A 21,828-nucleotide genomic window follows, 5' to 3' on the forward strand; every position below is an offset into this window, starting at 1 on the left:
CCCAAATGATGACAAACATCCATAATCCACCAAACGACCAAAAACCACTCACCCAACCTCTTGGGAATGTGGATGTTGTATTCTCTAGACTGCTTCCTGCTTTGTAGTCAGATTTTTCTTTGGGACGCCAGCTCACAAATAACGACATGGAGACTTACTATTAAGTATGAAAGCTCAGCCTTAGCTTAGGCTTGTCCCACTAGATCTTATAACTTAAATTAATCTGTTGTTGTTGTTTTTGCTCTTTTGGAGGGCCCACCACCCAGCGCCCAAATAAATCACACATGGAGACTTATTCTTAATTATAAATGCCCAATCTTAGCTTGGCTTGTTTCTAGCCAGCTTTTCTTAAATTATCCCATTTATCTTTTGCCTCTGAGTTTTTGCCTTTCTCTATTTCTGTGTACCTTTCATTACTTCTTGTTCTGTGGCTTGCTGTATAGCTGTGTAGCTGGATGGATGGCCCTTGATGTCCTCCTCCTTTTCTCCTGCTCCTTCTTCTTCTCCTCCCAGATTTCTTCTTCTATATATTCTCTCTGCCTGCTAGTTCCACCTATCCTTTCTCCTGCCTGACTATTAGCCATTCAGCTTTTTATTAGACCATCAGATGTTTTAGACAGGCACAGTAATACAGCTTCACAGAGTTAAACAAATACAACATAAACAAAAGCACCACACCTTAAAATAATATTTTACAACATTAACCCATGTATTTTAATCTATATTCTATCGTGTGGCTCATTACCTCATCTCTCCATACTGCCCATGCTGCTTCCTTGGTGTCTAGCCAGTGACTCCACTGCCTTTTTTCCAGTGTCCTCTGCCTAGAAGTCCTGCCTATACCTCCTGCCTATCTATTGGACATTCAGCTTTTTATTACACCAATCACAGCAATCCATTTTCATAGAATATACAAATATACCACAACACCGTTGTCTGGGGGTGACAGCATCTTTAGAGGGGCCCTGAGAAAATTGGGATAATTTTCAAGTCCTGGGAGAAATAGCTGTTGTCCAGTCTCTGTGTGATGGGAAAGTGTAGATCTTATCTGAAGTCCTGGCTGGAATAGTCTGAGGATGGATCATCTTAGCTAGCTGCTTTGAAGTTGTTTTGGATGCAGACTTTTGAGGAAGTTATAACAGAGACATTCTGAGAGGCTGGATCATCTGGGCTACTTGTCTTCATTAGTATCTGTTTCTTTTTTTCTGAAAACACACAAACTTTTAAAGGTAACATACATTAACACAAGTATGGAATGTGTGGTGTGCACAAGTTAGTTAAAGATTTTTTTGTTATATGTTTGAGCAGGTAAAAGGCATGTGTCAACTCTATAAGTTTATCGGACTGTATAACCAAACCTCTATCCATGTTATATGAAAGAATGGCTTGGCTGGAGAGATGGCTCAGGGGTTAAGAGCACTGGCTGCTCTTCCAGAGGTCATGAGTTCAATTCCCAGCAACCACATGGTGACTCACAACCATCTGTAATGAGATCTGGTGTCCTCTTCTGGTGTGCAGGCAGAACACTATATACATAGTAATTAAATCTTGAAAGAAAAAGAAAGGAAGGAAGGAAGGAAGGAAGGAAGGAAGGAAGGAAGGAAGGAAGGAAAGAAAGGAAGAAAGAAAGAAAAAAGAAAAAGAAAGGCATGCAATAATAAGTCATGAGGACTCTGTAGCTAACAAGATTTATCATCCAGTCTCAGAACTGTTCCCATAGTAGAGGGATGAGCTTATACATCACCTGTCTTATAGTTTTTCTTGGTTTCTTCCTTTACATCTGTAGCTAAGATTTTCGGGAGGTCTCCCCCAATCAAATCTGGTCTTCATTAATTTTAAAAGAATCCATAACTATTTGTTTCCTGTGGAAACAAAGATAAGGCCTCTGCCCCAACACAACACATTCCCCGACTTCCACTCTGAATTTAAGACATCCTTAAAATATATAGGCTGATGCCGGGCGTTGGTGGCGCACGCCTTTAATCCCAGCACTCGGGAGGCAGAGCCAGGTGGATCTCTGTGAGTTCGAGGCCAGCCTGGGCTACCAAGTGAGCTCCAGGAAAGGCGCAAAGCCGCAAAGCTACACAGAGAAACCCTGTCTCGAAAAACCAAAAAAAAAAAAAAAAAATATATATATATATATATATATATATATAGGCTGGTTTAATTTATCAGGTTTTTGTTTTGTTTTGTTTTGTTTTGTTTTGTTTTGTTTTGTTTTACAATCCAATGTCTCTCAGCAGCATTTTTCCTTTGTTCATTAGCATTTAAAAAATTCAAAGTCATCAAAGCAACATATAGGATCTAGATGCCTTGTGTGTTTCCTATCCTTACATGGTTTATTTTTATATTACTTTACTCTTTAAAGATTTTTACTTTATTATTTTCATTTTTTTTCTATGTCTGTCTATACCTATTTCCTCTTTTTCTTCAGCATCTAAGCACATTTTCAAGCACACAGTAACCTGTTCAGGGTTTTTTTTTTCAGTCTGGACTTAGCTTTACTAAGTGCCTACAGTGTTTTATGACCATGTGAGTCCTTAAACTGTTAGGTGGCAGTGAGGCCCTCTGCGGCACACCTAGCTTAGCACACAGTGCTGGCATCTGGCTCTGGCTCCCTCAGCCTAACTGTGCCAGCTCTGGGAAGCTCCTGGGTCTGTGCTGCAGAAGGCATTTCTATCTAGTCTCCCACCCAAGTAGCATGCAGGCTGCTCAAGTGCTTGGCTGTATTGAAGGAGCCATGGCTCCGTACACTTCAAGCACTGGGCCTGGTTGAGAGACCCAGGTTGCCTGGAAGCCACATCTGACTCTATGCTCAGATTTTTTTTTGTTGAGGGGGGGCTTTCTCAGATCCTATGTTGATTTACATGCTGTGCATTGGGCACCAAATGTAGTTGGACTTTCTTTGGACTGCCAGCCCACAAATAATGACATGGAGACTTATTATTAATTATGAAAGCTTGGCCTTTAACTTAGACTTATTCCCAACTAGCTCTTAGAACTTAAATTAATGTGTTTTCATTAATGGACATTCTGCCACATGGCTCAGTTACCTCTCCTCTGTACTGTATGTCCTACTTCTTGAGTGTATACCTGATGTCTCCTGTGTGCCTAGATTCATTTCCCATCCCCCCTCTCTGCCTGGAAGTCCTGCCTATAATCTCCTGCCTAGCTATTGGCCATTCAGCTCTTTATTAAACCAAACACAGTGACACATCTTCACACAGTGTAAACAAATATTCTGCAATACCACACTGCCTCCGAGAATCTGCTCTAGAGTATACATAGACTGTCTACAGCACCCTTGTTAAACCTTTCCATAATCTTCCACAGATGGACACCTAGAACTTATCCAGACCCACTGCCTCTCACCTTGCATCGGGCTGGACATTAAAGCCTTCAGACCATCTCTCCTTCCCAGCATCCCTCACACCACTGTGGGTATCCCCATACTACTCCTTCTGACTGGAATACCTTGGTGGACATTGAGTCCTCCCAGGCTTCTGTACAGCCTGCCAAATGCCCCTGGAGTCAACTCCCTGTGGCTCATCCATGGCACTTGTTCTCTAGGGATACAATATTATGATGCTATTGCACTGTTCTCCTTGTGGCTAGCTGCTCCATATGGACCACAGCATGTTCATCCTTGTACCTGAAATGTTTCTCTCAATGGGATTTCAACAAATACCGACTTTTTTTTTTTATTTACCCCTTTAATCCATTTCAGTGCTGTGCAAGACCCAGAAAACTAACTTTTTAAAAAGTATTAAAAGAAGCAGGTGAGGACTGGGGTGCGACACAGGGGTAGACCTTGACTATCTGGAGTGAGGCATGGGGTTCCATCTGCCAGGACTGCAGGAAGGCAGGGAGGAGACTGGAGACCAGAGGAGCAGAGGAAATGAAGAAAGTATTTTTTATTTAATCCAATTCTAGCCAAAATGATTGTCCTTATATTACCTAAAACTAAAAACAACTATTAATTAGATGTTATTTCTTTCCTTTGCATGGGTCTCTGACTATGGGGGGAGTTCATTCTGTGCCTGCAGTACATCTGGCAGAGGGTACACTTTACAAAGGCCTGGTGGCTGCAGGTGGCTTGTGGCCCCCAGGCCAGACCATAGGGGTCTGGGTAATTTTTGCTCTGCACCCCAGTCTTTTACTTAAAATACAGAGTTCTCCAATGTGATCGCACATCCCTTCGAGTTGTAAAGAAAGAGCTCTAGATTTCACTGAAGTGGAGAATGCCCTTTCACTGGGAGTAGAGAGTGTCCCTCCAGTGGCCAGCCAGCTGCATTCTGGCCATTCCCTCAGATTCGCCTGCCCCTGTGCGCACAGTGTAAGTCCTCTCTGTGGCGCCCTCCCAAACCTGGCCTGGACACTGAAATCAGGGAACACAGGCTTGAAAGCTTGGCTCTGTGGTCACCTCATCATTAAATGTAACACGATAAAGAAATAAAATACCTAGTGACTGCCTTCATTCACTTTTGTTCCCTAGTAACACGAGACTTCCAAAAGGTGACAGAAATATAATGAAGAATAACTTAGGCCTTCACTTAGATTTTCTCTATATAAACAGCATATCACACTTGCTTCATAATTTTCTCTCCCATGCACCCCTTTACACACACACACACAAACACACACACACAATACACAAACACACATAAACATACACACACACACACACACACACACACACACACACACACACACACACACTTACTCACCTTCTCCATGGAAAAGACACAACTATTTCATATGGCTTGGAGGCGAGTCACCTATGTGAAACCCCTTGCTTCTGAATACTACCCTGTCTTCTAAGAATAACAGCATTCTTGCATTAGTCCCACCTGGGTCTCAGAATTGTATTTAATTCTTTATTGAAATCGTTTATTTATTGTATGTTGGTATGTGTGTTTAGGTGCGCATTGCCACAGCACATGTGTGGCGTTCAGAGGACAACTTGTGGGAATCTCCTTCCAGCACAAGGATCCTGGAAATCCAACTCAGATTGTTAGTCTTGGTGGCAAGTGTTGTAAATCACTAAGCCACCCCTCTGGCCTAGCCGTCAGAATTTAAAAATGACATTACTTCAACACAGATTTGAATCTTCAGTCCTTTGAATCTTGCTCACTGCCATCCTCCGGCCCTTCTTCTTACTCAGGATGCCTTTTGGGAACTCCTGAAATGCCTTCTCTACTCAAACTTCTCCAACCGGGAACAATGCTATAGCCTTTTCTGTCCACGACTCTCACTTCTGAAAGCTGCGGGTCCACCTGGTCGTGCTAGCACACACCTTTAAATCCCAGCACTCAGAAGGCAAAGGCAGGCAGATCTCTGTAAGTTAGAGGCTAGCCTGATCTAGATGGTGAATTCCAGGACAGCCAGGGTTACATTGTAAGACCCTGTAAGGGGGGGGGGGGGGACAAAAAGCGGAAAAACAAAACCAAACTGCAAGTCCGTAGTTCTGGAGAACCTTGCCACTCTGGTTTGGCTGTCACGTCCCCATTCTTTTCAGGTTGTGTGTCTCGGAAGGAGCCACAGGCCTGCACCCTGCTTGGCTATTGCATTAGGAGTCCTAGGATGCTGTCACCCTTTCATTCCTCCCGTTAATGGAGTCACAGTAGAGCAGAGCTGGGCCTGCTTCCCTGGAAATGTACTCCCTTACCTCGGTAATTAGTCAGCGGTGCCTTGAGGCTGTGAAAGTATCGTGGTTTTCGTGGTTACCCCACACACACACACACACACACACACACACCATGTTAGAGTATCGATTGACTCTTCTAACCCGATTCAGGTATTACTGTGCTGCTGGCCAAATAGTGGCTTTTCCCTAATTCCTTATTCATCCTATCTTCATCATTCTGCAGGCGGCCACAAGAAGAAATACCTCTCCTTCCCTCTGTGTTTATTCGTTCATTCATTGTAGCATGGGCTTCGGGGTTTTCAGTCGTCCACAGGTTGTAATCCGTTAACCACACTGTTGTGGGGCAGAGAATAGAAGCAGAATATTCTAATTACCCTTCCATCCTTCAAGCAAGGAAGGGGTGGAGTTTAGTCCTTGCCTAGTCTGTGCAAGGTTTGATCCTCAGCACCACAGAAAAGAGAAAGAGCACAGAGAAGACATGTCTGCCCCATTGTTAGATCTGCACACCCTAAATCCCTGGAGTCAGAGATGCGAGAGCTGCTTCTGGTTTTTATTGTACCTACAAGACTCCCATGAAACCCAGGAGCACATTATTTTAAAAAGCCCATTGTGGAAGGGAATTCTGTCCAACATGCGTTTGTTACTTCACTCTTTTAAACGTGTCTGAAGTGTATCCTGTCTTCACTGGCTAATGGTATTTCTACTAAGCACTCTTAAAAATGTAGAGGGCAATTAATTTAACCAAAGGGAAAAAAAGAGACAACAAAATCTCTGTCTGGGGTTTACTGGTCCTTGTGGCCTTGGTCTCTCAAAAGGCAATTCCTCCTGGCTCCTGCGAGTTTCCTGGGGCATTCTCTGTGCACACAGACACTTTTTTTGCTTCCCTTACAGAAAATAGATAGGAAATGGGTGAGGTTGGAGCAAGGCTGAGTGGCTCTGAGGACTGACGTTAGCCGGGCTCCCGGTGGCCTAATTAAAGAAAACGACCGGGCTTTCTATGAAGAGGAGCAAAGTAAGAGGGAAAGGGCAGGAAGGGGAGGCCAGAGCCCTAAGAGCATCCCTTTTCCTGCTGAGCCAAACTAAATGCCAACCTTGCCTCAGACCATTAGGCCTGAGCTTATACAGCATCAACATTAGTAGCTGGACAGCCATGGGCTGCTGGATTGTCGTGCCGACTAGATGAATGCTCCTACTAAATGGGAGATGCACAAAGAAACATCAGAGATAAAATAAGGGGGGAGTACTTAGAACTGAAGCCCAGTCCCACCCCTGACTGCGGATGCCACCAGTGGTACCTACCAAGGTCAGCTGCCTTCACTGTTGATGGGTCGACAGGTGATACCATACGCAGGTAAATGCCAACCGAAGCAAACTTTTTAGGTCTAAAGGCAGTGTGCGTTTCTGCAGCAAAGCCATTCACTCTGCAAGTCAGACAGGGAGTCAGAGAGCTCAGGATGGAATCCAAGCCATGGAGCTCCTGAGTTCCTGAGTCTTCACCCCAGCCCCCTTTCCCGGACGGTCACCGTAGCGCAGCCAGCCATTTTGATTTACTTGGCTCATTGAACAAGTGAGCAGGTTCATTTAAGCAGAAAGTGTGGACTGTCCACCTCCTCAGAACAGAAATAACACCAAAGCAAACAAAACAAAGAACAACAAAACCAGGCAGGAGGAAGAGGAGGAAAACGGGGCAGGAAGAGGGAAGGAAAGAAAGCAAACCAAAGCCTCAGTTTTACAATCGCCACTTAATTTATTCTTTCTTTCCACCGAGGCTTCAGTGCAGAGAACCTCACAAAGACTCCTCATGACACCCCTCTTACGTTTACTGCTCTATAAAATTGCTGGTGAATTAATTGATGCTGATGTCCCTGGAGGGAGGGAGAACAGCCCCCGAGAAGAAAACCACAGTGGCAAAGGAAGGCGTTCTTTGAATTAAGCAGCCAACACGTATTTGAGCAATGTCTTTCGTTTCAGACTCCCCCAGGGAAGGGACTGGCAGCGTCTTAGACTGAGGGGTAAGATAAGGCCGTTGGGTGGGACAGCAGTGAGGAGAGTGGGCAAGGCTGAGTGGCGTCTGTGTCTCCTTGAACTCTGACACAAAGGTTTTGAGGGAAGGACCATCACTGCACCCATTTTAAAGTTAAAAGTGCTGAGGCTGGGCAGTACGAGAGCCTCACTTGGGTGTCACATACGCTAACAAGTGGCCGTGCAGCAACAAGAAGAAAGCTGTTGGTAGAGCATTTCTCTCCCAGTCCCACCAAGTCCCACCAGTCCCGGAGCCCACTTATAAAATAAACACACCGACTCTTACATTATCTAAACTGCTTGGCCATTAGCTCAGGCCTATCATTGTCTAGCTCTTACTCTTACATTTAGTCCATTTCTATTAATCTATACTTTGCCACATGGCTCATGGCTTATTGGTACCTTATATCTTCCTTGTCCTGGCAGTGACTCCAGGTAGTCCCTCTCTCTGCCTTCCTGTTCCCTCAATTCTCCTCTCTGTTAGTCCCACCTATACTTCCTGTCTGGCTACCAGCCAATCAGTGTTTATTTATACAGAGCGATATCCACAGCAGAAAAGGGACGTCAGTAAAGGAGGAACTGGGTGTAGCAGCATGCCTGAGCAGAGGTGTGCTGGCCCGCCGTCACCCCGTGGCTTCCTGTGTCCACATCAGCAGGGCAGCCAAGGAGGCGTATCATTTTGATTGCTTTGTCTCCATGGAGGTCATGGTCTGTGGCTGGATCCACAAGGATCTTAGACACATTTATCCCTCCCTCCCTCCCTCCCCCAGTACTGGATTTGAACCCACGGCTCACTCATGCTAGGCATGCACTCTACAACTTAGCTACAGCCCCGGCTACAGCACACGTTCCACCTTCTAAGTTTTCCTGAACTGGGTATCCAAGACTCTGAGAAACAGATGGACAGCAGACAGAGATACTGGCTAATTCTCTGAAAGTATGGTTTCTGGTCAGGCATAGTGGCTAACACCAGACACCAGACATGGCAGGAGCCCAGGAGTTTCCCCACAGAGGTGTTGTGCTTCTCTCTGGGGCCAATGAGTGGGACGCCCTACAGCGATGGTGTGGATCTGCTTTCCAGGTTGTCAGAGTCCCATCCAGTGTCTTTGTGTCTGTCAATAACCCAGGGCGCTGTAGATAAGGCTAATCAATGTTTCAATGATTGGGCCACATCGACCAGAAATGGTTAGCTAGGTTCCACAAGTTGACATTTCCCAGGGCTTCTTAGGTGCAGGTGTGTGGCTGGCAAAGGGACAGACAGTGGCCGGCCTACCCCTGGCAAAGAAGCGGAAGTCACCTGTCCTCTTTAGATCCAGAGACTTGTGGCTGTCCTCCACATGCTACGTGTCATTATGAAGGTGGTGAATCTGAGACCCGCTCACTGTTTGTGGTTTCTAGGGAGGGATTCAGGTAGGAAGTTGTTCAGTGACTAGTCTTCCTTTTTTGTTTTGTTTTTTATTTCTTTGTTTTGGTTTTCTGGCTTTTTGAGACAGTGTCTCATTATGTAGCCCAGGCTGCCTTCAACTCGTGGCAATCCCCCTGCCTCCGCCTCCCAAATGGTAGAATTACAGATGCGAGCAACCTTGTCTGGTTTTCATCACCTGTTTTTGAGTATGAATTGGGAAACAAATTGGCACTTTTTCTTTTTAACTGACAATATTCGGGGAAAAGCAAACTTCTCCCAAACTGTTCACTGTCGCGAATGGGCTATGGTATGTGGTCATGACAAGAACAGAAACAGATCTCAGCTCAGCAAGCAGGGCCAGTCCCTGACTCGCAGTGATTCAGCTCAGGATTCTTTTTACTCTCACATGGGGTCAGAGCACGGTGCAATGAGCAGAAACTATACTTACACATTGCATTTCAATGATCAAACCCAATGAACTGCAAAACACCGTCTAGAACACTGAAGTGGTCTCTGGTTACACAGAAGGACATCAAGAAATCCCTCGGCCTAATTATGCTGATGGGTGAAACAAGAAAAGATATCTTGAAAGACTGTTAGTCAACAGATCCTTTGATACGGACCCCTATATTTCCACAGACAATGAGTCGCCATAGATTTGAGCAAATATGGACATTCTGGTATTTCAGTGATAATGCTAAATTGGCCAGTCGCTCGGGGAGACTTTTTAAGGTCCCACCTGTGCTGGATTATTTCCTGCATAAATTTCAAACAACACACAAACCAAACCAACCGTTGTCTTTGGACGAGGAAATGATTCCATGGAGAGGACATTTAAAATTTTGCACGTACAACCCAGTGAAAATAACAAAATACGGTTTACTTGTTCAGCTGGTGTGCAAGAGGGACACCGGCCATACCTGCAATATAGAGATATACACTGCTGAAGGAAACTGTTCTTTCAGTCCTTGGACCCCATCTTGGCACATGGCACCATATTTACTGTAACAATTATTAACAATGGTACATCTACTGCTCAATTGCTGCTACAGAACAAAACCAGAGTCTGTGTGACTATTGGGTAGAGGAGAGGGTTACCGCCTGTAGTGGGAAGTCTCTCAGTCCCACCGAGCCCCATGGTCCCGACGGATCTCTCCTACTTGAGCTTTCACAACCACTTATAAGATAATCACTCAGAGACTTATATTAATTAATATAAACTGTATGGTTTCTTGCTAGCTAGCGCTTACATCTTAACTCAACCCATTCCTATTAATCTATGCTTTGCCGTGTGGCTTCATGACATTATTGTTCTCTCACATCTTGCTTCTCCTGGCGGCAGCCTGCAGCTTCTCACTCCACCTTGATTCATCTCCTTCAGTTGGAATGCACTGCCTAACCTTATTCTGCCTCGCCATTGGACAAACAGCTTTATTTATCAACCAATGAGAGCAACATACATTCACAGCATACAGGAAGACATCCCACAGCACTTCCTCTTTTCTGTCTAATCAAAAAGGAAGGTATTAACTTTAACATAGTAAAATTATATCTAATAAAACAGTTATCAAGCAAGAATTACAGTTATAATATATGATCTATTTGTATTTGGTAAAATTAAAGAAAATACGCTATCATTTATCCTAATTTTGTGAGTCCAAAGTTTCATATCTAATTTATCTTTTATCATGACTAAGGAAAATTATAATTATAACTATCTAGTCTTCAACTCCATCAATGACCCCAGAAGGATATATTACCTAAGTAAACAGGAAGTACTTATAAGCAACTTCCAAGAGTCTAGAAATGACAGAGACATCTGGCTGCCTGGACAGTCACCCAAAGTTCCTCTGTAATGTTGGGGCATCCATCTTCAGCCTACAGGCCTAGAGTCTCTGGCAGACTTTTTAGTGAAGCAGGAAATTTGAAGGATTGTCTCTCCTATTGGCAAAGTTCATCAGTCACTTTCCTCTGTGTCCTGCAGAATGTCTGGCAGTATCTTCTGTGAAGTAGGAGATAAAGGACCATCTCCCCTTGTTTTGGCAAAGTTCAATGATCACTTTCCTATGGGTCCTGCATGTCCAGTTTTTACAACATACTGTCAAGCAGTCCAGGCAAGAGCAGTTTCTTACCCAAATGGCTAGCATTTTCTATATTGTAAGCAAACTCCATAATGAGTTTCTTCAATGCCCATCATCCTCTTTGAAGTAATTGGTGCTGCCAGGAGCAGACGTGTCTCACTGTCCAGAAAAGTCTAAGTTAATAAAACATTTTAAATGCCATATTCTGTACATCTTGGAAATGTTTGAAGATTACCTACCTAATTGAAATATATCTTTGTATACCTAAAAAACTTAACTAACATGAGTATAAGTTTGATTATCATAGATGACTATTAATCTATATTTCTTAATTATATATTACAATTTTAAATGAGTTGCATAAACATAATACCTTAAACAAGAGTAGAAATATACATACAGTATAACAAAATTAATTTTAAATTTATATCAATAAACCAAAATCCATATCAATGTAAAAATATCTAATTTTAGTAGTTGTTTTTTGGATGAAAGTAGATTTAATAAGCTACCTTTTTTCCTATCATTTCTATATCAACTGTCAAATTTGAAAATAAAAACATTAAAAATGAAGAAAGGTGACATAATATTTTCTAGAAAAGGTGACATTCTTCTCCTAGCATGGAAATGCAAGCAGGTTGTCTGAATGATATTAACGATCCATGACTCCTCTGTCTTGACAACAGGGAAAAGAATAGAAAAATGGAAAAGAATATTGTAAAACCTACCCGCATCAAGGAATACAATGCTCACAAGAAAGGCGTTGACCATGCAGATCAATTCCTGTTGTGTTGTTCCATTTTGAGGAAAACCATGAAATGGACAAAAAAACGTAGTGCTGTCCCTTATAAACCATGGACTTTTCAGTTCATTTAGAGGGTACAGTGTCCTCAGTCCACAAGCAAAAGTGGAGTATAAACAGTTTCTGCTGTTGGTGGCAAGATATTGGATAAGAGATGACAATAATGAAGGCTCTCCAGAACCAGAGACAAATCAGTCCAGTCCTTCCCCTGGGGGTGCAAGAAGAGCACCTCAAAAAGTTCCACCCAAAAGGTGGTCAGGTGATATGAAGCGGCATGAACCCGCATGTATTCCAGTGAGTAGAAAGAAAAATTTCCAACAAGAGCCTGCAGAGTTTGTTCTGCCCATGGAAAAAGGAATGAATCTAGATACTTATGTAGATTTTGTTTGGTCCCTCTTCATAGAAGAAAGTGTTTTGCATGGTAACATGCGTTTAAAAAGTGCTAGGAACTTTAATTGTTTAATTAGTTCTTTAATTGTTTTTGTAAAGAAAAATGTTATAATTATTGAAAAACAACACCTAGAGTGCATTATGATCTGTAATTATGGTGATTTAAATAACATGCAGTTTGACCAAAAACCATGCAGTTCCTGGTGTATGTCCTAGAGATTTCTATGTGGTATGAAATGTGAAAAGCAGGAATGAGGGCAGGGTGTTGGAAGAAAGGAAGGGGTAGTGAATGGGTTAACCAAAACTAAAGATGTATTTTTTAAATAATCCTTCTCAAAGCCCACTAGTGCTGTGGATATCACTCTGTATGCTGTGAATGTGTTTTTGCTCTGATTGGTTAATAAATAAAGTGCTGAGTGGCCAGTATCCAGGCAGGAAGTATAGGTGGGACAAGCAGAAAAGAGAATTCTGGGATGAGTCACGAGTGGCAAGCAAGACACAGAGGGAAAAAGATGTGGAGGCAGAACTGAGAAAAGGTACCAAGCCACGTGGCTAAACATAAATAAGAATTATGGGTTAATTTAAGTGTAAGAGCTCATCAATAGTTAGTCTGAGCTAATGGCCAAGCAGTTTTAATTAATATAAACCTCTGTGCGTTTACTTGAGTCCAAGCAGTCACAGGGCCGCAGGAGCCGAGCAAGACTGGAGAAAACTTCAGCTACACACTAGTTATAGTTAGTAAGCTAATTTCAAAACACAGCTTTTTTTAAAAAGAGTTTGAAGGTAACTGAAGTACCTTGCATGGGTGGACAGTGTCCCTCCCAGAAGACATGGGTTATTTAATGAAAATTACAGTGCAAGGAGTGGGCAACCTCTCGGTTATTGGTCAGGGAGGCTCCAGAATTCTCCAAAGCAATACAGGCTATTGCTAATGCCCTTATGGTAATCACCATAACTGTGTGGTGAGAGCCTGTTGTTGAGGACGCCACATACTCTGGCTGCAGGACACAGAGAGATCAATTTCAAACCAACCAGCAAACTTCTCTCCTCTTGGCTAGCTTTCATAATGCTGGGAGGTTCTGTGAACTTTTCGGGGAAGATATGCCCACTGAGGCATTGGTGGCACAGATGTTATGGGGAGCTAACAGCTCTCTGGTAGGATTTGAGCTGGTGCTGTAATCCTAGTCAAAAGACAGCATTTGACAGCACCCTCCCCATCCTCAGGCTTGTATATTCTTTCCAGGGTTGGGGGAGGGGTTGACATTGTTCTGTTTAGGGCTGAACACTCAGTCTTCGTCTCAGCACTTTGACCAGTTATGCATCTCTCCCTTGACTTCTTCCCACTGCACAGAGAAGCCCAGGGCTGTTGGTATAAACAATTATTTAGAAGGTGATTTGACAGCATGACCATTTAGCAAAATAACAATAGCAGGTTCTACCCAACCTTCTACTCTTGTTTCGATGGATGGACATTGTGTCAAACTGCCTTCTAAATATTCGCTTATACTCATAGATGGATGGCGCTGTCAGTTTTGATCAGGAAGGCTTGTGTTGGCAGTGGGCAGCTGTTGATGCTCAAAATGTGAAAAATAAATGGCTGTTGAGTCTTGGCTTTTTAAGACAGGTTTTCACTTTGTAGCTCAGGCTGGCCACGAACTCATCCTATGGCCCAAGTTGACCCTGAACACCTCCTGGTCTCCTGATTCAGGCTCCTGAGAGCTGGGATTGCAGGTTTTCACCAACACATGCAACTCCTTCTCCCTTTCTTGATGCTGTATTTCTCAGGGCATTTTGCTATACTTAGCCTCCTTAGGCAGAATTGCATTCTAGGCTTAGGAAAGACAACTTAAAGCCAAGCAGTCAAAATCGGGTAGAGTACAATGTACACTCAGTGAGTGACCTCTTACTTGATGACTACTGCGTGCATTTGCCAAGCTCTGCACCCATGGGATAATGGTGGATGTGACCAGACACCTCCATTAGGGGTGGATGACCTGTCCATCCTTCCCCTACAGACTGTCACCCTGCTTTTGTGACTCTCTGTCCCACCTTCCTAGGTGATCCGGGCTCCTTCCTACCTCCAGGAGTTTTACAATCTCGCTTCCTACTCAGGCATGCTTTCCCCTCAGGTTTCCATGTGACTTCCTCTCCCTTCCCTTGGGTCTTGGCTCACCAAGCCATGGCCTCAGAACTGAGCCTCTCATTATCTTCTACCCCCACAGTTTCCGCGCTCTCTTCATCATTTAACTTTTTTCCCCAATAAAGTCTTCTTTGTCTAACATACCGTCCATTCCTTAGTCATCGCAAGAATATAAGCTCCGTGTTGGAAGGGACATCTGTCCTTTGAGTCCCCACAGTTTTTCTAGTACCTGGAGGCATGGTGGGAGCATTGCGGGCAAGGGGTAGATGGTGTTGGTGGAGCTAAGGCTGGATGAACTTCAGGTGGCGATTAAGCAGGGAATCGGGTCACAACCGAGTGCCGTGCAGACCCAAGCACTGACTCCTGTTATGTTCACCTGCTGGTGCCTGATAACCCTGGGGACTTACACCTCTGTTGCTCCTCTGGCTGGGAACCAGTTTCTTCTTCCTGTGTGCATACCCATGGCACTCGTGAACAACGGCAGAGTCAGCAAACTCATTTTCAGAGAGGAGTGTGACACCCATGGAGTCAGGCTCAGACCCTGAGGGAGTTAGGTTTCCTGTCCCAAGATGCTTCACATTACAATATAGGAAAGGTTAAAATTCAGTAAATGTGCTTGGTTATTGCAAGAATGTATCAGATTTTCCACGAATGTATCACATTTTCGGGGATCCCTGGGAAGGACAGAGAGTCGTGTTGTGCTCCATATAAAGTGGGCATCTGTTCAGCCTCCAGTGACCAGTTAGTAGCCTGCACACAGAAGCACAGCTGCCCTGCACGCAGTTCAGGTAAGCATCAACTGAGCTGTGCAGAGGCCAGGCTGCGACACTGAGGTGGCCTGTTTTCTGCTCATTATTAATCCAGAAACCTTAATGACGAACAACATTTGTGTTATTTTCTACCCAAATTTAATCTGTTCATGCAGCAGTTCAGTCAATCCCGCAATCTGTTTTTCTCAAATGAGGGCAGATAATGGAGACGCCGTTCTTTACAAGTCTTCAGGCTTTTAAATTCTGATAAAATCAGGATTCTTCACTGGGTCCTGCCCCAGCTCTGAATTAAACCACTTTAAATGTAATTACGGAACCTGGCCTTCCATCAGGAACATCCATTTAAAACATTGATTGGCCAGGCTGCTCTGCGAGGCTCTTTATGAGCAAACGATTGCAAGGGGGCCAGAACTGTAATTTATCAAGGCAAAAAAGCAGGTAAATACTTTATTAGTGGTAATGAGAGGGTTGCCAGCTAACTGAATCTCTTCTTCCCTTACCAGCTACTTCACGGAGCCGTGGTGCATGGCCATCTTCCACGATCGTTTTATTGATCTCAGGAAAGAGTTGCGCCAAATCTTAAACTCCAAGCAGGTAAACGTGATTAATGGATATGTGGGTGTTATTCCTTGCAAATTGTAAGCAGTTGACAGCCGATGATCATTTGGACTTTCCCTGAATTCCCATCTCACAGTGGGTTTTTTTTTTCTTAGCACCCCTGTACTTCCTTAAATAAACTCTGGAGTCTATAAATGTAGACAGTAATGTTCAGGGGTAGTGACTTTCCTCAAATCCTTTTCTGGACAGTACATTGCTTTTGCATTTTTTTTTTTTATGAGTAGCTTTATCTTCATGGTCGGATAACTAGGTTGGCTGAAAACTAGATATATAGATATATATTGTTTTTACCTGCTGCCTAGAATGAAAATTGCATTCCTTTAGTTTTCTGTCTGTTATTGATGAGGGTACATGTGCATGCATGCGTGCATGCGTGCGTGTGCTTAAAAAAAAAAAAAAAAAAACAGGTCTGGTGGCCTGTGTCTCTAATGCGGCTCTTTGGCAATGAAGCAGGAAGCTTGGGAGTTGATGATTCTCTGCTACATAGCAAGTTCCAGACTTGCCTAAGCTACACAAGACTGTCTCAAAAGACCTGCCTCCCCTCCCCGACCCCGCAAAAAATAAAAGAAATAAAAAATCAAGAGAATCATCTTAGTGTCAGAATATACTAATTTTATAACTAACACATCTACCTAATATGTAGAGAATTATCTGGAAGTTAGGCCTCATGTCCCAGAAGCTCCATGATCGGCATATACCTCTGTGTAGAGAAGTGGGTATTTGTGAAACTGCATGTTAATTCTCTTGATGAGAAAGTCTGAGGAAAGTTAGAATCTTTTCTCAAGGAGGTAGAATATCCATCCCAGACTCCACCTTGATTCAGAGAGACAATATGCCTGGGCCTTTATCAGTTTCTGTCTCCTTCTGATGTCTTAATGGACAATTCCTATGTCCTCTTCTGTCCCGGAACCTTCAGCCTTGCATGTCCTGTGGTAGAGCCTCCACACTGGACAGCCTAGGTGAAGTCGTTTATGTAGCCCTTACCATACTCTAGCCCCCCAGCTTACACCACCTCACTTAACATAGCAAAACCCTGTGAGGTGGGTGGAGGCACCTCCTAGACCTTACACCAATGGAGACACTGAAATCAAATAACCCATGATAGGTTAGTTACATAGTAGTCTGGTTAACAAACTCAAAGTTCTCACTCTCCAGCTGGGAAAGGAGGCCCAGGGCCATACAGGGTCAAATCACTGTCTCATCTCCACCTCTCGGTTTCCAATACGACTCCTCGGGAGCCTGTTCCAAAATGTAGGCAATTTACTAATCTGAACTAGATTTCGATCGGGAGCATAGATTTAGAGTTTAAATCAAAATGGCATGCTTTAGGGTCCACACAGGTCAAAGCCCAGCAGGTCAATGTCAGTAGGAAATATTGACATTGAAAAGTCACAGTCTCCAAAAGCACGGGCGCTCCCCATCCATCCACATGGCCTTGAGAGAGAAGCAATGTGAGTAAATGTGGAAGTCAGACAGGACTGAAGTCATTCTAACTGGAGTGTCTGTGTAGATACTCCCTGAACCCAACTGACATACCCTAAGGATACTGAAGCCTGGGTTCGGATGCTTGCGCCCCTTCTATAGACTGGAGCAGCGTTTGCATAGAACCTACACATTCTTCTGCATACATCAGATCGTCTGGAGATTCCTTAAATTGCCCACTAAAACGTTGTGGAGCTTGAACCACACCATTTAGGGAATAATGAAAGGAAAAAAAACAACACATGGACACTGCCAATATAGGTGTAATGTCTTCCAAGTATTTTTGGTCCCTTGTTCAATGAATCTGCTGGTGTGGATCTGCTAGTGTGAGTCTGCTGGTGTGAACCTGCTGATGTGAGTGTGCTGGTGTGAATCTGCTGATCTGAATCTGTTGGTGTGGATCTGCTGGTGTGAATCTGCTGGTGTGAGTCTGCTGGTGTGAATCTGCTGGTGTGAATCTGCTGGTGTGAGTCTGCTGGTGTGGCTATGGAGAGCCAACTATATTAAAGATGGGTACAGGGCACACAGGCCCTGAGCTCCATCCTGGAGCCTGGAGAAGGTCAGCTCAGGTTGAGATCTGAACCACCATAACAAACCTAGTGCTTACTGCCTCTTTATGTCCAACGCCTTGGACACCTCCCCTCCTCTCCCTGGAGTGAAGACTCATCTGTCCCCGAGTGACACCAATGAAGCTCTTTTAACCCCACACTTGAGCTCCTTGGTTAATGCTTTCCACAGCACTCGGGGGGTTTAAGATATACATAGCGTCTTCTTGTTAGTAGCCTGTTTCTGGGGTAAATACTGGAAAGCAGAGAGCTTAAAAATATTGTAGCATAATTGTTACCAATAGACCATATTTTCTTCGATAAAATTCAATTTCCTAAAATATTGATTTTCCTGGGTTTAGAGGAATGAAAGACGCCTGGGTGAACAGGTGAGCACAGAGGGTCCCTTAGGACAATGAGACTATTCTGTATGATACCACACCGTTTACACCACTGTCTAAACTCACGAAATACTGGACACAAGGAATGCTCTTAAGCATTAACAAGAATGCATCAATATTGAAGCAAGTGTTGAGAAAAAAAGAAATGGAAACTGTTAGACTTAGTGGCACCCATCACGTTTGACAGGACTCCTCAAGGCTCCCTCAAATTTTCATCCACAACCTGACATTGGCCGTGAGCCAGTTTGCTGTGCCGACTCAGGACAGGAGCGGCTTTTGACCTGTGCCAACAAGCATACTGAGGACTTGTAATAATTACTGTGGGTTTCTAGCCAGAGAGTGTGGCCTGCCTCCATGAGGGGCTAGGGGAAGAACCTCACTGGGTACTGTTATGCTTCTAGCCTTTCCATTCGCCAAGTGGGAACGCACACAGAGAGGTGGTGTGCGGCATGGTGGCTACCGCTATTCAAATGTAGGGTTACTTTGGACAAACCTCAGATAGCCACAGAACAAGGCCCAGCTGTTCCATCTAGACAGACATTGAAAGAGTGACAAAAGGATGTGTGGGACGCACATGGGAGCAAAGGATGGTTCTGCCCATGCCAGCCACCACCACCTGAGGGTGGGGGTAACTGCCACACTGAAACTGGCAGGGCAAGTGATGGCCACATGGAGAGGCAGGGGTTTCATTTATGAGTCTAATAACAGAAAAATAAAAATGATGGCTGCATTAAAGAACAACGGTAATTCTTGTTCCTAAATATCGAGATGTTTGAACCCATTTTTATATCCCTTTCTGATTCATCACCCGAGTAGTGCAGCATCTCAAACATGAAGTATAGCATCCCTGGTACTTCAGTTTTTAATGATAAATTTGTGAACATCACATTTTATCTATGGATGAAGCCTATGAGTCACTGGCCATAGTCAAATTTTGTAAAGTCAAAAATCACTCTTCTAATTCCTTTAAGAAGGAAGTAACATATGCAGCCTCAGTAACAGAGCCCCCAGATACCCGAAGCAAGGCTGACAGGTTGGAAGATAAATGGGTGTAAGTAAGGCTTGGATATTTCAGTGTATCACTTTGAGCAATGGTTAGACCAGGCTTCGAGCGAGGAGGAAGAGGAGGATTTCACAGTGCTGTGACCCATGTGGAGCCAGCACATCTGCACAAGACAGCTGCTCGGCAGCACTGGAGAACACCTTCTCCAGGATAGGACACTCAGGGCCACAGAACTCCTGTCGATAATGTCAAAATATCCAGACCGCTTAAAGTGCAGTCACCAGTAATCAGTACATAGTAAAGCAAGGAGCCAACACAGAAAGCAAACTGGAGATTTCACAGATTTATAGAAGCTAAGTAAATGCCCTCTTAAGAAACCAGTGAGTGGCCGGGTGGTGGTGGCACACGCCTTTAATCCCAGCACTCGGGAGGCAGAGCCAGGGAAATCTCTGTGAGTTTGGGGCCAGCCTGGGCTACAGAGCGTGATTCAGGACAGGCACCAAGACTATACAGAGAAAGCCTATCTCAAAAAAAAAATCCAAATAAATAAATAAATAAATAAATAAATGAGAAACCAGTGAGTGGGTCAAAGAAGACTACAGGAGGGATGCTAGAGATACTTAGAGGTGAGTGCAGATAGAAACACCATTCAAAACAGTGTTTGCAAAAAGAGTTTTCAGAGAGAAATGTGTAGACACAAATGTCGACTTTTTAAACAGGAAGGGTTGGGCTGGAGAGATAGCAAAGTGGTTAAGAGTGCCTGGGTTCTTCCAGAGGAGCCGACTGTAACTCCAGTTCCAGGGGATCTGACACTCTTGTTCTGGCCTCTGCAGAAGGAGCTTGCACACACATCACACACACACACACACACACACACACACACACACACACACACACACACATAAATACATAAATAAACACAAAAATAGATCTATATGTAAAAACAAGAATGAGAGATTTCAAATAATAACCCAGCATCATACCTCCATAAGGTATGTCATACCATCCATAAGAAACTAAAGTAAGAAAACAAATTAATTCAATATCTGAAGAAAGGAAGGAAGGAAGGAAGGAAGGAAGGAAGGAAGGAAGGAAGGAAGGAAGGAAGGAAGGAAGGAAGGAAGGAAGGAAGGAAGGAAGGAAGGAAGAATCTTTTCAAAACAGAGCAAAGTGAAGTAGGGACTAGAAAAATAATAGCCAATAAGAACAAAATCTGTTGTTTGAAAGATCAACAAAATCAGAAGCCTTTGCTGAGACTTATAAATTACTAAATCAGAAACAAAAATCAAGACATGTCTATAGGCTTATGAAAATAAGAAAGGATTTTAAGAGACTATTATGAATAATCCTGTGCCATCAACTAGAAGATACCTGGATGAGAATGACACACTCCTAGAAACCCAGAAACTAGAAACTGACCCAAGAAGAACCAGAAAATCTCCACAGATCTGTAACAAAGCCATTGAATCAATAAGCAAAACCCCTCACCGGGGCAGGGGATGTGGCTCCGTCAGTAAGTGGTGTCTGTGTAAGCCTGAACTGAATCCCCAGAACCCACATAGAAAGCAAGGAGACGAGGCATGTCCTTGTAATCCCAGTGCTGGGAAATTAGGGACAAGTATTCTACAATGAAGTGAGGAAGGAAGCAGTGTCATCTCATCTGAGAACAAGATTAAGGCCAGGTATGGTGTCCAACACCTGCAATCACAGTCCTGGGGAGGGAGGGACCAGGGGCTCGGGCATCCGGGAGTCAGGGTCATCCTCCGCTATACAGCAAGTTTTAAGATACCCTCTACATGATATATGAGCTACTGTTTTTCAACAACAGAAAATAAAAGAAATAAAGGGAGGGAGGGAGGAAGAAAGGGAGGGGAGAAAATAAGGAAAAAGAAGATAAATTCCATACTTTACAGACTAGCAATAGTAACTGTGGAGAGACGGCTCCTTGGCCAAGAGGGAACCCAAGTTTATATCCAAGCACTCATGTCAGGCTCTTCACAACTCCCTGCAACTCTAGCTCCCGGGGATCCCATGCCTTCAGCTAGCCTCCATGGGCATACCCACACATGTGCCATTCACTGGCAGAGACATACAGACATTTTTTAAAAAACTAGCAGTAGAAGGAAATGTCCCCCCCTCCTGATAAATTATGAAAAATCTACAGCTAATATGAGACTGGGTAGTGAATAACTGAAAGCTGAAGGCTTACCCTTGAGGTCTGGAGTTAGGCAAAGATGTCTCCGTCTACCGTTTATGTTCAACACTGCCCTGCCAGACAATTAGAGATTGTCCAGTCAGAGCAATGAAACAAGAAAGAAGAAAGAAGAGGCACCTACCTTGGAAAGGCAAAAGTGAAACTATGGCTTTTCCCAGATGATACAATTCTAATGAATCCAGAAAATAATAAAGCTAATAAATGCACTTGGCAAAATTGCAGGATACAAGATCAACACACACAGTCAGCTGTCTACATTAATAAAGAATGAAATGAACGGGAATGAAATTAAGAAAATAGTTCCACT

General features: G+C 43.7%; 1 protein-coding gene across 5 annotated transcripts in view; it reads left to right on the forward strand.

The window, feature by feature from the left end:
* Window positions 1-21,828, forward strand: part of Cfap61 (cilia and flagella associated protein 61) — a 302,729-nt gene that overhangs the window by 273,530 nt on the left and 7,371 nt on the right. For all 5 annotated transcript variants that reach the window (XM_076570780.1, XM_076570781.1, XM_076570783.1 and 2 more), the window contains one exon: window positions 15,761-15,851. In XM_076570780.1, coding sequence (XP_076426895.1) covers window positions 15,761-15,851 — 91 coding nt within the window. The remainder of the gene's footprint in view (window positions 1-15,760; window positions 15,852-21,828) is intronic.

This window comes from Peromyscus maniculatus, chromosome 4, assembly GCF_049852395.1.
Source record: "Peromyscus maniculatus bairdii isolate BWxNUB_F1_BW_parent chromosome 4, HU_Pman_BW_mat_3.1, whole genome shotgun sequence".
Taxonomy (NCBI): domain Eukaryota; kingdom Metazoa; phylum Chordata; class Mammalia; order Rodentia; family Cricetidae; genus Peromyscus; species Peromyscus maniculatus.